The following is a 13,208-nucleotide window of genomic DNA, read 5'->3' as shown; positions in this document are numbered from 1 at the left end:
CTAATTAATTAATGAATTAACTAGAAAGCAAATAAACTGGCGTGCAAGCCAGGGACTGCCTTGCTTCTGGTGGATGATGCATGTCCGGACTGTCTTGCGCGGAAATCCACCGGAATGCCCCGATTAGCCTCTGTTTACAACTGTTCTTGAAATGCGTGCCAAGTTCCAAAAAGTTGCTGATTCCTCGTTTTGCTGCAATAGAGAGCAGAAAAGGGGCATAGCAATGTATTTGCACAAATATATGCATGTCTCGATCCTCGTGCCACCAATCACGCATACCGAGGCATGATGGCCGAGGAGTCGAAATGCACAACTCAATATAGGATGAATGCACATGAAACTACAGCTAAAACCTAACTCCATCATGGATAATCCGGAGTGTCGGTGACTGGGGAATTGAGACACATTCCGTCACTCGGAGTACGAAATGTACCTCGTTTCCCGTGCCCGGGCTAACTCTTATTCCGGACACGATGCAATATGCATGATATGCATGAAATGCAACTAAGATACAATCCTAACATACTCAATGCTATGAAAATGAGATGCCTCGAAATGCGTGCACACGGGCACGCAAACTGAGAAAATGATATGTCTCGAAATGCGTGCACGCGGGCACGCAAACCGAGAAAATGATATGTTTCGAAATGCATGCACGCGGGCACGCAAACCGAGGCGATGATATGTGTCTCGAAATGCGTGCATGCGGGCACGCAAACCGAGGCGATGATATGTGTCTCGACTTACACCAACATGAGTGGACCTCAGCCACACTTACATCAGTAACCATGAGATGAAAATGAGACACTCGAAATACGTGTACACATGCACGCAAACCGAGGACCAAGCCTAAGGCATCAAATGCCACTCTACCCAAAGCATGGCAAGGCATAGAACATGATATGCAAACATGCAAATTTCAGTACTGAAATATGATGCAAAATGGTCCCGAAACATGGAAACATGGCACCCGATGCATGGAATGAACCCCGAAATTCGAAACTAGGCACATGGAATGTCTTACAGCTATACAAAACATGCATTATTTGATCATGAATCATGAAGATAGATGCAAGAAAGTTCCAAAACATGCATATTTCCAGTTTATAAAAAGTCTCAAAAATGAACGCAAATAGGGCTAATCTATCATGCAAAAATGGCCCTAAAAGAGAGATTAAACACAAAGGGACAGCAGATGGCCCCAAATGGAAAAGAGCCCTTCAACAAAGTTTAAGAGGGGCTCAAAACAAGGCACTCTACAGTTTACATCAAGCCACTAAAATAATCACAAATAAGGCCAAACTATCATGCAAGAAAAGGCCTAAAAGAGGGGTAAAGAGACAAGTGGTAGCTTCTGTTCTCAAACAAAGGAGAGCCCTTCATAAAAGTTTAATAGGGGCTCAAAAAAAGATATTTCACAGTTTATGGAAAGGTCCAAAACAGCTCACAAATAAGCCTAAAATACTATGCAAAAATTGGCCTAAAAGAGAGATAAAGAGGCAAGTGATAGAAGGAGACCTCAAACAGAGGACAGCCCTTCAACAATGTTGAAGAGGGGCTCAAAAAAAGTTATTTTATAGTTTATGACCAAGTCCAAAACAACTCACAAATAAGCCTAAAATACTATGCAAAAATTAGCCTAAAAGAGAGATAAAGAGGCAAGTGATAGCAGGAGACCTCAAACAGTAGGAGGTCCTTGATCAAACATGAAAAGGGGCTCAAAATATGACTATTTACAGTTTGGGTCGGAGCCCAAAAAAGCTAGAAAGTATGGCTTAGATAGCATGCAAAACAAGGCAAGAAAGAGGGAAAATGGGACTCACCCTTGTAGAACCAAGCTTCAACAACTTTTGGGCCAAGTTTGGGAGCTGTTCACCTCTGGAAAGTAGCCTCAAGTTGCTGGAATGGAGGATGGAGGCCTTGTGCTATGAGGTGTAGGGTAAATGGTGTAGAACTTAAGGGGTTTTGGTGCTTGGAGTAGAGAGAGAGAGATTGAATACAAGAGCTCCAAACAAGTTTTTGTAACCTTTTAAAATGCAGCTGGGGGTGCTGGTTATATAGGCAAAGGAATGGAGGAAAGAGGGGGAAAATCAAATTCAAATTTCCCTCCAAAAGACCCCTCATCGGATACAGGATCTGGGGGAAAATAGAGAGTGCAGCTGTAAGGAACCAGGTGAGAGGGTCATGGCTGGCTAGGTTCAGAAGGTTCAGGGAGCCAGCCGGCCACCCCCCATGGCCGGCCGACCAAGGGTCAAAAGGGTCAATGACAATTGCTGGTCGGCCACCTCAAAAAGGTGGCTTCCCATGTGTGCACAACACAACTATGTGGTCAAAACCCAGAAAATGTGAACCAGGAGAGAGAAAAGCCAACTTTTTAGAGGGGTTCAAAAGGGTCAAGCACAATTACTGGTTGGCCACCAAATATTGATGGCCTCCCAGGTGTGTACAACACAAATATGGGGTTTAGGGTTCAATAAAGTGGCCCCGGGGTGGTCAATATTGGCTTTCAAGTGAGGAAAACGGGCGTCGGAGAGCGATGAAGAAATAAAGCTGGCTTTTCAGAACAATTGCTGGCCTCCCACCCTCCTACAAGCTTTCTAACAATGAAAATAAGGTCTCCACCAAAAATGAACCAAAACAATGAAAATAAGTGTTTTACATTCCTACCAATGTGAATTTTAAAATATGAATGTTCACATCATAAAATTGCTAACCGTTCAAAAAATATTTATAAGGGTATCAAAATTAAATATAAGGGCATAAGTGTCTAAGAAAATAGTATAAATCAAGAAAAAAGACTTTATAGAATAAAACTATACATACATGGGACTAAATGGGTTAAAAAACTCTTTCATGGACTTCTTAGATTAAAACACTTCTAAATGGGATTTATCAATAATTTTTTCAAATTTTAATTATCATGAAATGACTTATATTTGATGGGAAAAAGAAAAAAGAAAAAATTAGAGGGAGAAAAATGAGAGATGCTCTAATGATTTTCATTCTTAAAATACAAATTTAAAAAATTAAGCAGCTGAAAAACCTGAACCAAACATGTCCTAAAAGTGAGGACCTAATCACAATGTTTAATTGAATTGTTTGTGGAGCCTAGAAAGTACCAAATTCAGCAGAGCATCTCTCTCCATCCGCAGGAGCCTCTCGCTCGTCGTATTGTTTTTGACATTTAAGAGAGATAGATAGATAGAGAGATATGTCTTTCATTCTCTCTTCTACCCCAAATTGTGCACTCGTAAGCCCTATTCTCTCTCCAATCTTTGATGTTGTTCATACTATTTCCTCAACAATTCTTCTTCTTCTTTCCTTTCCCAAATTTTGTTAGTTATGCTTGTTGATTAATTAATAATTTTTTTTTTAACAGTGGAAATTGAAGGTTGTTGGTGTGAGACAACAACTGTGGTCATCATCATCGCCAGTTTCATCATTTCCAAAGCAGCAGCGTCCCACTCGGAATGTTGAAGCATTTTTCTTTAATCCCAAAGATGAACCCATTCTCAAAGAAGCTCTTAAGGTAATTAATCCCTTTCTCATCCATCTCCTCTTTTTTTTCATCCTTTTTTTTTCAAATAAAATAAAAAATTAACTCTTTGAGCATGGACTGAATTTGTAGTGATTGTAAATTTGAATCTTAATATTCCGTTTGGTTGCTGAGGAAAGCCCGGAAAGTAAACCTATCCTGGGATTTTATTTTATTTTGTTGCCTGGGAAACCCAATTGATTTTTATGTGTTTGTTACTGAGTCTGTTACTTCAATTAAAATCTTATTTTGGGAGGGTACCTAGCTTTTCTAGATAAGGGTGAACCGACACTCATGTTGTCCTCTCTCTTTGTTGCAACTTGCAATAGTAATAGGATTATAGCAACCCACATTGTTGCATGTTTGATGTCCCCAATGTTTCACTTGTTTGTCTCCTTCAAGGGATGCAATCTCATACTTTTTCTTGATATATATATATATATGGGTTTTATCCAGATATCATCTGGTGAGTGTTGGAGAAGAAAGGGATGACAAAAGGTTGCATTGATGTGATTAGGGATATGTATGAAGCTGCAGTGGCCAGTGGCTACTATTAGATCGCCTGTTGGAGAGACAAGTGAATTTTCAATTACTATAAGGTTGCACCAAGGATCAATCTTAAGTCCTTATCTTTTTACTTTAGTTATGGATGAGTTGACGCGCAATATTCAGGATGATGTGCCATGGTGTATACTTTTTGTAGATGATATCGTGTTAGTGGATGAGACTAGAGAATGAGTTAACACTAAGTTATTGATTTGGAAAAAAAACACTTGAATCTAAATAATTTAGGATAAGCAGAACTAAGATAGAGTATACAAAGTGTAATTTTAGTAATAGTCACAATGGAAGCAGAGGAGATGTAAAGATTGAGAACCAATAACTATCTAAGAATGAACATTTTCATCATTTAGGATCGATTATCACTACGACCAGGGAGATTAGAGTGGATGCGGTTCACAGAATTAAGGTAGGGTGGCATAAGTGGAGGAGTGCGTCTGGAGTACTGTGCGATAAACGAATACCCATTAGACTAAAAAAGAAGTTCTATAGAACGGCTATTAGACCAGCGATGTTGTATAGGACGGAATGTTGGGCAACTAAAAAACAATATGTAGATAAGATCAGTGTTACTGAGATGAGGATTTTAAGGTGGATGTGTGGCAAGACTAGATAAAATATAGTTAGGAATGAGTATATTCGAGAATGAATAGGAGTAATACCGATAGAAGATAAGTTGAGAGAGAATAGATTGAGATGGTTTGGTCATATACAATAGAGACGAACAGAGGCAGTAGTGAAAAGATGCGATATAATGACGGTAGATGGTAATGTTAGGGGAAGTGGTAGACCTATATTGATGTGGACTAGTGTACTAAATAGAAATATGAATCTTTTTAATTTGACTAACGAAATAGCTTTGGATAAAGTCGAGTAGAGAAGAAGAATTCATGCGGCCGACCCCATTTGATGGGACTTAAGGCTTGGTTTATATAAGTTTTATCAGTCAATTGATATTTTGGTTTTCTTCTAATTTACTAATAATCTACTGATGGATGCCCAAGCTTGCTGCTAATGTGGTAAATGCTCTTCTGAATTTGATGTCTATGTGTTGCTCATTTCGTCAAAACTTGAAAAGATAGGAAAATAGATGAGCTTCCATAAATAAGACTGGCTTTTGGTATGAGAATACAATTTGATATTTTGCATAAAGTTGTGTTCCTGGGTGTCTTCTTGTTAATCATATCTACACTTTTTCTTAATGACATCTGTGCACTCTTCTTCTTAATGACAACCGAACCAAAACAACTTTCTTGATTTGTAAATTGGATCTTCATTACTTTATATCACCACTTTTGTCCATTGAAGGCTTGTGTTGGATCATTACATGTGAAGTCACAATTATTTATTTGACCTTTCCTTTTGATGTTGGATTAACAATGCTTAAAATATATAAACTACCTGTTTTTATTTCCTACTTCCTTGCCCATTAAAAACTGGTAGACAATAAATTTTACTAACATGTAGAGATGTATTTCACTGTAATAGTTTTTGTCTTCTCTTCTCCTTCATTTTCTATAAATACGAACTCTCACTCTTACTGCACCTTCAAGCACTATCATGTTTCGATATAACCCTTAACTACCCAAAGGTAAGTAAATTTTTATTTTCTTCCGAGTTCTAACTGCAATAGATAATGATGTAGCATTTACCAAAATTGTATTTTCTTTTACTAGTGAGGAATCTATCCCATTGTCTAAAAAGCACGGACATTTCCAAGGAGGTGGTGTGTCTGTGTCGAACAACACCACTTTTCGGACACTTGTCCAAACTTGTTCTATTTTTTTTTGGTTTGAAAACCATACGCATTTTGGACACTTGGGGACGTAAGTGTCCGTCGCTTAGATAGACATGAAACTAATTATAACTTGGGATACAATGATAAAGAAAAACAATTTAACATTATAGGAATTGATGTTATGCTGCATTTTATACTATCTTTGGGTGATGTATCAATATATATGACATATAATAAATATATAAAACTATATATTTTGTGTGTCCTCGCATGTCCTGTAATGCATTTTCGGAAAATTCACATGTCGGCATTTTTGTTTCGTGTCGCATGTCAGTGTTTGTGGTACCTTGCCCGTGGCCATTGTACTTTATGCAGTTTCACAGAGAAATTTTGCATACTTTACTCATTTATTGCTGAACTATAAACCGCTGCATGACCTTTGAATTGAAATTCTTTTCACAATTTTACCGGAAGATTATTTTGAGGTATTTGAACTTATTCATGAAGTATTATTCTTTCTTGAGTCTATTCTAATGATGTATGAGAGAACTAGGAAAACTTAGGGTTGTGCTAGCTCTGGTGAACTCAATGTGGATAATATTTGGGTGGCAGGATAATATTTGGGCATGGCATTATTGTCCACCCTTATATAATATATAATAATAATCAAGTTGGGCCGGAATGGGTTGGTTGGGCCGTCTGGCTCTTGCCACCCCTATTTAGTAATATATCTAAAAATTAATTTTATGGGATAATAATATTTTTGGATCATCATCTTTCATTCTGACTTTTTAAATGATTATTGCTTTGTATTATGACGTATAATCTTTTTTTTTCCCCATTAAATTTGAGTAAAAGTTTCATCAGATATTGCACGTTCTAACGAAACAATTTAGAATTTCATCAAACTACAATTCGACCGGGAGGACAACTGGGGGGATGTCCAGCCGGTCAACCGACCAGTGTAATTTTTCCATAAATTTTGCAAGGAGGTGGTTGACCGGAGGGACAACCGGCCGGTAGTTTGGTGATGGTGTATGCCCTGCATATTCAATGACTATGAACAGTAAATTGATGAAAGGAATAACCATCCTCAATTTGATGAAAACTTTAAGATATCTTGGATTTGATATTGGTTTGATGAGAATGTTGTAGCAACAAAATCTTTTCTTTTTTTATCAAATTTAAATTTGATGAAAGAAAAGGTGTAAGAGACACTCTAACATCTTCATTTGATTATCGTTATTATTATTATTACAAATTTAAATTATGCTTACTCTTTTTTAGGAGCCTGTGGCCTTCATGGGGGGTATGTTTGCTGGGCTTCTGAGGCTTGATTTGAACGAAGATCCACTTAAGGAATGGGTTGGAAGGACAGTGGAAGCCTCTGGGATTACAGAGGATGAAATTGATACTGAATTTGGAGCCAAACCAGAAGAAGAAAGCCCACAACAGATAGAGATCGAATGAATGAATGAATGATTGGTGGTTCTTGAGATTCATAGGTTCAGTATGTATGTAACTTTGTTGTCAATATTTGAGAAACATGCAATGGTGTGTTTGCGTGTGATCATTGGCTCCTGAAATGATGAATAAAACTGTTTTTCGATGTGAGGGTTATTAAATGTCATTCTTGGAAAAAGGAAAAAGGAAAAAGGAAAATGCATGACAAAAATAGTATTGAGTAATTCCAGTTCCACCATCATTTTAGTTCGTTAGAGTATCTCCAATCTTTTACATTTTCTTTCATTGAATTTAAATTTGATAGAAAAGTGTTCAAATTTTTTTTTTGCATTCTATCATTAAATATTCATTAAATTAAGAAAGTGTCTTTTTTTTCATAATAAATTTGAATTTGATGAAAATTTAAGGGGATGAAGAATTTAAATTTTTTTTCCCATCAAATTTAATGAAAAATAAAATTTGGGATAAGAACGGGAATTTTTTAAAAGATTTTAATAAAAATTTAATAAAAAAGATTAAAATAGTTTATATTTAATTAATTTTTTTACTCAAATTTAAAATTAAATTAGATGATAAAATTGGCAAGGTTAGAGATGCTCTTATGCCTGATATTTTTTGGTTCTTTTTATTACAACTTTGTTCCTTAACAAAAGCGAAATTCTAATATATACATTCTTGAAAAGGGTGTATAATATACACATCTAGTTATGATATTTTTTTGAGAAATTTTTTTTAAGGTTCCTAATAATAATAATTTAGAGGATAAAGGACACCAAAAAAAATGGTGATGCATCAGGTCCCTGAACAACTTGGCGTGCGTTTTTAATTATTTTGTGGACCAAAATACCCTTCTCAAAATCAACACAGAAACGAAACTCATTCCGACGTCTGAGTTCCATTCCAAGCATCCAGCATCTTCACGAACAAGAGACCAGCAGAACTAGGGTTTCAATATCATCTTCACCATCGACATTAGAGTTTCGTTATCTTCAGCAAAAATCATTCCCATTCCTTTCTCACAAATTTCTCTGACTCCGTTTTTACTGTTCATCGTTCATTGTCATCTCAGTTCATCTTCGTCACGTCGCATCTTCATCTCAAGCCATATCAGCTCGTCATTCAAGTTTCATCCTAACTCCGGTAAGTTTTTATACAATACAACCAGATTTTCTCTTGAAACACAGTTAATTGTATTTTATGTTAACTTTCCATAAATTAGAGTTTCAATTTCGTAATAAAAAGCTACCTGAATTTGAAAAAAGTTATTTCTGTGTGTTTTGAACTTATTCTTGAACATGTTTGTGTAATTTTATCTGTGAATTTCTTTGGTATTTGAATTTCTATGGTTTTTGCTTGATGTATGTTTCTTCTTTCAATTTTCTCTGGCATGTTTATTTTGAAAAAAGTAATTTTCTGTGTTTTCATCTTATTTTTCAACATGTTTATGTGATTTTGTCTATAAATTTCTCTGCTCTGTAAATTTCTCTATAATATGTATTTTTAATTGGAATGTCTATCTTTTTCTGGAATGTCTATTACTCTCTTGTCTCTGTCTAAGTTTCTCTAGTATTTATAATTTTCTCTAATCACATCACATCACTTTCCTCCCTTGTGTGTCTCTATCATGTTTAATTTTCTCTGGCATTTTAATATTATGGACTGGAATGAATGTTTCTTATTTGAATTTTTCTCTAACATGTGTATTTTGAAAAAAAAATTATTTCTCTGTGTTTTGATCTTATTCTTGAACATATTTATGTGATTTTGTCTATGAATTTCTCTGGAGTATATATTTGTCTATGGAACGTCTATTACTCTCTTGTCTCTGTCTAAGTTTCTCTGTATTTATAATTTTCTCTAACCACATCACATCACTTTCCTCCCTTGCGTGTCTCTATTATGGTTAATTTTCTCTGGTTGTGTATGTAAATTTCTCTGGCATTTTAATATTATGAATTGAAATTTTCTCTGGAATGGAAATTTCCTCAAGAATGTGTAATTTTCTCCGGAATGTGTATTTTTCTCTGGTATGTTTATTTTGTTCAATTCTTGGTTTCAATGTGGTGTAATTTTCAGTGTCATGTTTACATTACTTTGTTTATTTTATCTTGCTAATTGTGGAATGGAAATTTTCTTTAGCTTGCCATGTTTACTTTTCTCTGTCATTCATTTTCTCTAGTATGTTTACTTCTATATGTAATTTTAACAATTATTGAAAATTTATCTCCCATGTTTATGATGCTTTGTTGATTTTCTCTGACATTTAATTTTTAATGTCCAAACTTCTCTGGCATGTCCAATTTTCAATAATTTTTCCTTATTTGAAATTTTCTCTGACATCTCCGATTTTCTCTTATCTGTAATTTTCTCCCTTATCTATAATTTTCTCTGGCTTGTCCAATTTTCTCTGGCATGTTCAATTTTCTCTAGGATTTAATGTTGACATCTTTATGTTTTAATCATTGTCTAGAAATGGCAAAGCGTAAAAGCAGCAAAACACCGGAAACACCAAGCAAGAAACAGAAACTCTCTCAGTCTTCTTATGAGCTAAGATAAAAAAACCAGCAGCAAAACACTGGAAACACCAAGCAAGAAAGAACAACTCTTTCAGTCTTCTTATGATCTAAGATCAAAAACTAGCAGCAAAACACCACAAACTCCTCGCCAAAACACACAAGTTCAAGGTGATGAAGCAACTAGCATCCAGATGAGTACCCCAACTTCAAAAGACTCAAGCTCAAGGGGGGAAAAACCTGTTAAACTCCAAAGAAAGAGAACTCACTACAGCATTCAATACCGATCCAACCTCTCATATGTTGTCTCCTTTTTTCAAACACTTAAATTCAATTCAAACCAACTTGTAGAGCTTCAAAAGACCCCATTCTGGTATTTGATCCAAGCCCTAACCACTGGAAGGATGGATCCAAAGAAATCTAGGAAATCTAATGATAATGTAGTTGCAATAATCTAATGTTACAATGAAAAAACAAAAGCATTCACAGTTGGTAAAAAGAACTTGACCTTTACAACAAATGACATGACCTTGATTTTTGGTTTGCAAGGAGGTAAAGGAGCCATGTCATTAAGATACTCTAAAAAGCCAAAATCTGCATTCCTAAGGAGAAGATTCCAAAAGGACACAAGGCTCACTAGTCCTGTTCTTAAAAATGCCTTGGTCAAAGCAATGAAAGGCAAGCAATCAACTGACTTTAAAGATGTAGCAATCATTGTTACATTGTACTTGTGTCTCACCCTATTTTTTGTAACAAGTGGGAATTCAATAGGGTAGGTTTTTATGAAGTATGTGGAACCTCTTGAATCAATAAAACAATATGATTGGCCAGAAGCAATCATATCAACATTGATTGATTCTATCATAGCATTGCACAAAACTCCAGAAAAAGTTACGGGGTGTGTCATTGCATTGCTGGTAAGTATAATATCCATTCAAATTTGCAGTTATCATACTTACAAATTTGTGCATTTAGAAAAATTTAATTACTTTAATTTTCATCACAGTATTGGCAATGTAAACATGCAAATATCATTGACTCAGAAGACAGTAACACAACTGACTTCCCAAGATGTGCCAAGTGGAACCTACAAACCTTGACGAAACAGCTGCAGAAGACACCAGTCCACTCTCTTGCACCTCGACAGGTTAGATTTTAATCGCTACTGAAATCTCAGTGAAATTTCAAAATTTCTCTGACCACTGCTTTGTTTCCCTCCTCGTGCATTGATTGATTAAGATTAATTTTCTCTGAATTATCAATTTATGTTTTCTTCTTTGGTTACCACTGGTTTATTTCTGCCATTGTAATCAATTTTCTCTGCAATCCAAATTTCTCTGACCACAATTGTAACATATTAACTTATATGCCCTGATTGATTTTCTCTAATATCTAAATTATGTTGGTTGTTTCATAATTTTCTCTGGCCCATAAAATTTTATCTCCTTGTGTGTAATTTTCTCTGGCCTATAACTTATGTGCCTTGCATCTTTGATAAACACTGTTTATTTCTACCATTCTAATGAATTTTCTCTGAAATTCAAATTTCTCTGACACAATTATAATCAAACATTAACTTGTATGCCTTGATTGATTTTCTCTGATATCTAAATTATGTTGCTTGTTTCATAATTTTCTCTGCCTCATAAAATTAACTCCTTGTCTCTAATTTTCTCTGGCCCATACAATTTTCTCTGAAGTTTGTTTCCCATTAGTATCATTTAGATGAATTTTATTTTCCTTATCTGAATTTTTTCTCTTAGTGAATTTTGTAACATTTCTCTAATAAAAGAGCCTTCTATTACAGATAGATAACAAGCAGCTAGTCAAAAACCCATCAGAGGAGTTCTGTCTTGGTAAAAAGAGGAAGAAAGAATCAAAAAAGGCAATTGTCAAATTCAATGAGACATTACAAGATCCATCTGAAGAATGAGGGAATGAAGAAGCAGAAGGCAACATAGAAGAATACGAAGCCAGCAATGGACAAGAAGATCAAGCAAGCAGTGGAGAAGCAGAAGCCAGAGAAGAAAGTGAAGAAATAGAAGCAGAAGACAAAGAACAAAATGAACAGAAAGAAGAAGACAGTGAAGAAGAAGATGAACAGCAAGAAGAAAACAATGAGGAAAGTGATGAAGAAGAACGTAATGAGACGATGGACCAACAACGTGATAGCATTTGTGGCTCAACAATGCATCAGCCTCAAGAATCTGAGGAATCAAAGGATGCCCAAATTGCTGATCTACGTCAAAGACTAAAGGCACTTTCTCAATCTAAAAAAGAAGGAGAGAGAAATTGGATTGAATTACTTGCTAAAAAGGATGTTGCAATAAGAACCTTGACATCACTTAACTCAGAACTTCAAGAAAAAGACAGCACAATCCAAATGAAACTAAGGATGTTGGAGGTTCAAAAAGAAGACGATACAAAAACAATTCAACAGTTGAGGTATTCAAATTCGGAGCTTGAAACTGAAAATGCTAAATTGCATGAACAAGTTCAAGAACTATCCATCCAACTAGCAACACAACCATACCGAACACCAACACAACTTCAACCACAAGGTCAGTGAAAATCTTGAGCCACAAAAAGTTATGTCCTTGTGCCAACATAACTCAGAGAAATTTCTATTTATTATAATTTTCTATGTCATTGGTAATTTTCTCTGGAAGTTATATTTCTCTGAACACATTAGTTTCTACCGCTTATTTCTATTGATTTCTATTGCTCATTTCATTTTCTCTGTCTATTTTCTTATTCGATTTTTGGGGCTTGTTTGATTTTCACTGTGTATAGTTGGAATACAAGTGGAACAACAACCAACAACCCAACAATAACAAATGGAACACAAAGAACAACTGAAACAAGAGACCAAAGTCTCTGGTAACTGGAAAATATTGAATCAAATAAATTTACATATTGAAATATCATCTGTTACTTCAGAGAAATTTCACTTTTACTAATATTTTCACTGTCTACAGTAAAAAAAGATCCGACATTAATGATAAAAAATTTAAAGGCAAAAGAAATGAAGGAAAAGTAGCACGATCCAGAATTTCAATATCTCAAAGTTGCGAAAGTGACTAGAGCTTCAAAACAAGCTGTAAAGCAAACTGAGCAAACAACGAAGGACAAAGAAGTACTTGATGCTGATGCGTACGTCTTGCCTCAACCTACAAATATCAGAAAATCTTGGGTATTTCCATAAACTCTACCGATTTCAAGATTGATAAAAGATCATGTAAAAGACATCTTGCAGCACATATCAAATGTGTCTGGACTTGAGTAAGTACAACAAACAAAATAGAAGATAACAAACAACAAATTACAAACTTATATTGCATTAACAACAATTAAATCCCTTCTTTGTCATCTTGTAGGACTTTAATTTGGACAAGTG

The 13,208-nt window shown here is 35.3% G+C and overlaps 1 protein-coding gene across 1 annotated transcript; it reads left to right on the top strand.

Annotated features, from left to right (window-relative positions):
• The first annotated feature begins 2,991 nt into the window (after window positions 1–2,991).
• On the top strand, window positions 2,992–7,459 carry LOC114287050 (UPF0426 protein At1g28150, chloroplastic). The gene is made up of 3 exons (XM_028230317.2): window positions 2,992–3,250; window positions 3,380–3,529; window positions 7,122–7,459. Exons 1-3 carry the CDS (start codon window positions 3,212–3,214, stop codon window positions 7,302–7,304), a joined length of 372 nt encoding a protein of 123 aa, XP_028086118.1. The 5' UTR covers window positions 2,992–3,211; the 3' UTR covers window positions 7,305–7,459.
• Window positions 7,460–13,208: the final 5,749 nt, after the last annotated feature.

The sequence above is a fragment of the Camellia sinensis genome, unplaced genomic scaffold, assembly GCF_055761805.1.
Source record: "Camellia sinensis isolate YWXY unplaced genomic scaffold, ASM5576180v1 Unanchor13, whole genome shotgun sequence".
Lineage (NCBI taxonomy): Eukaryota > Viridiplantae > Streptophyta > Magnoliopsida > Ericales > Theaceae > Camellia > Camellia sinensis.
This window is presented reverse-complemented; position numbering and strand designations above follow the sequence as displayed.

What these genes read in the sequence shown, in the direction of transcription:
- LOC114287050 (XM_028230317.2), top strand. Translation starts at nt 3,212, where the DNA reads ATGTCTTTCATTCTCTCTTCTACCCCAAATTGTGCACTC. An exon ending in CTACCCCAAATTGTGCACTC is followed by an intron (nt 3,251 to 3,379) that starts GTAAGCCCTATT and finishes TTTTTTTAACAG; the next exon opens with TGGAAATTGAAGGTTGTTGG. An exon ending in TTCTCAAAGAAGCTCTTAAG is followed by an intron (nt 3,530 to 7,121) that starts GTAATTAATCCC and finishes ACTCTTTTTTAG; the next exon opens with GAGCCTGTGGCCTTCATGGG.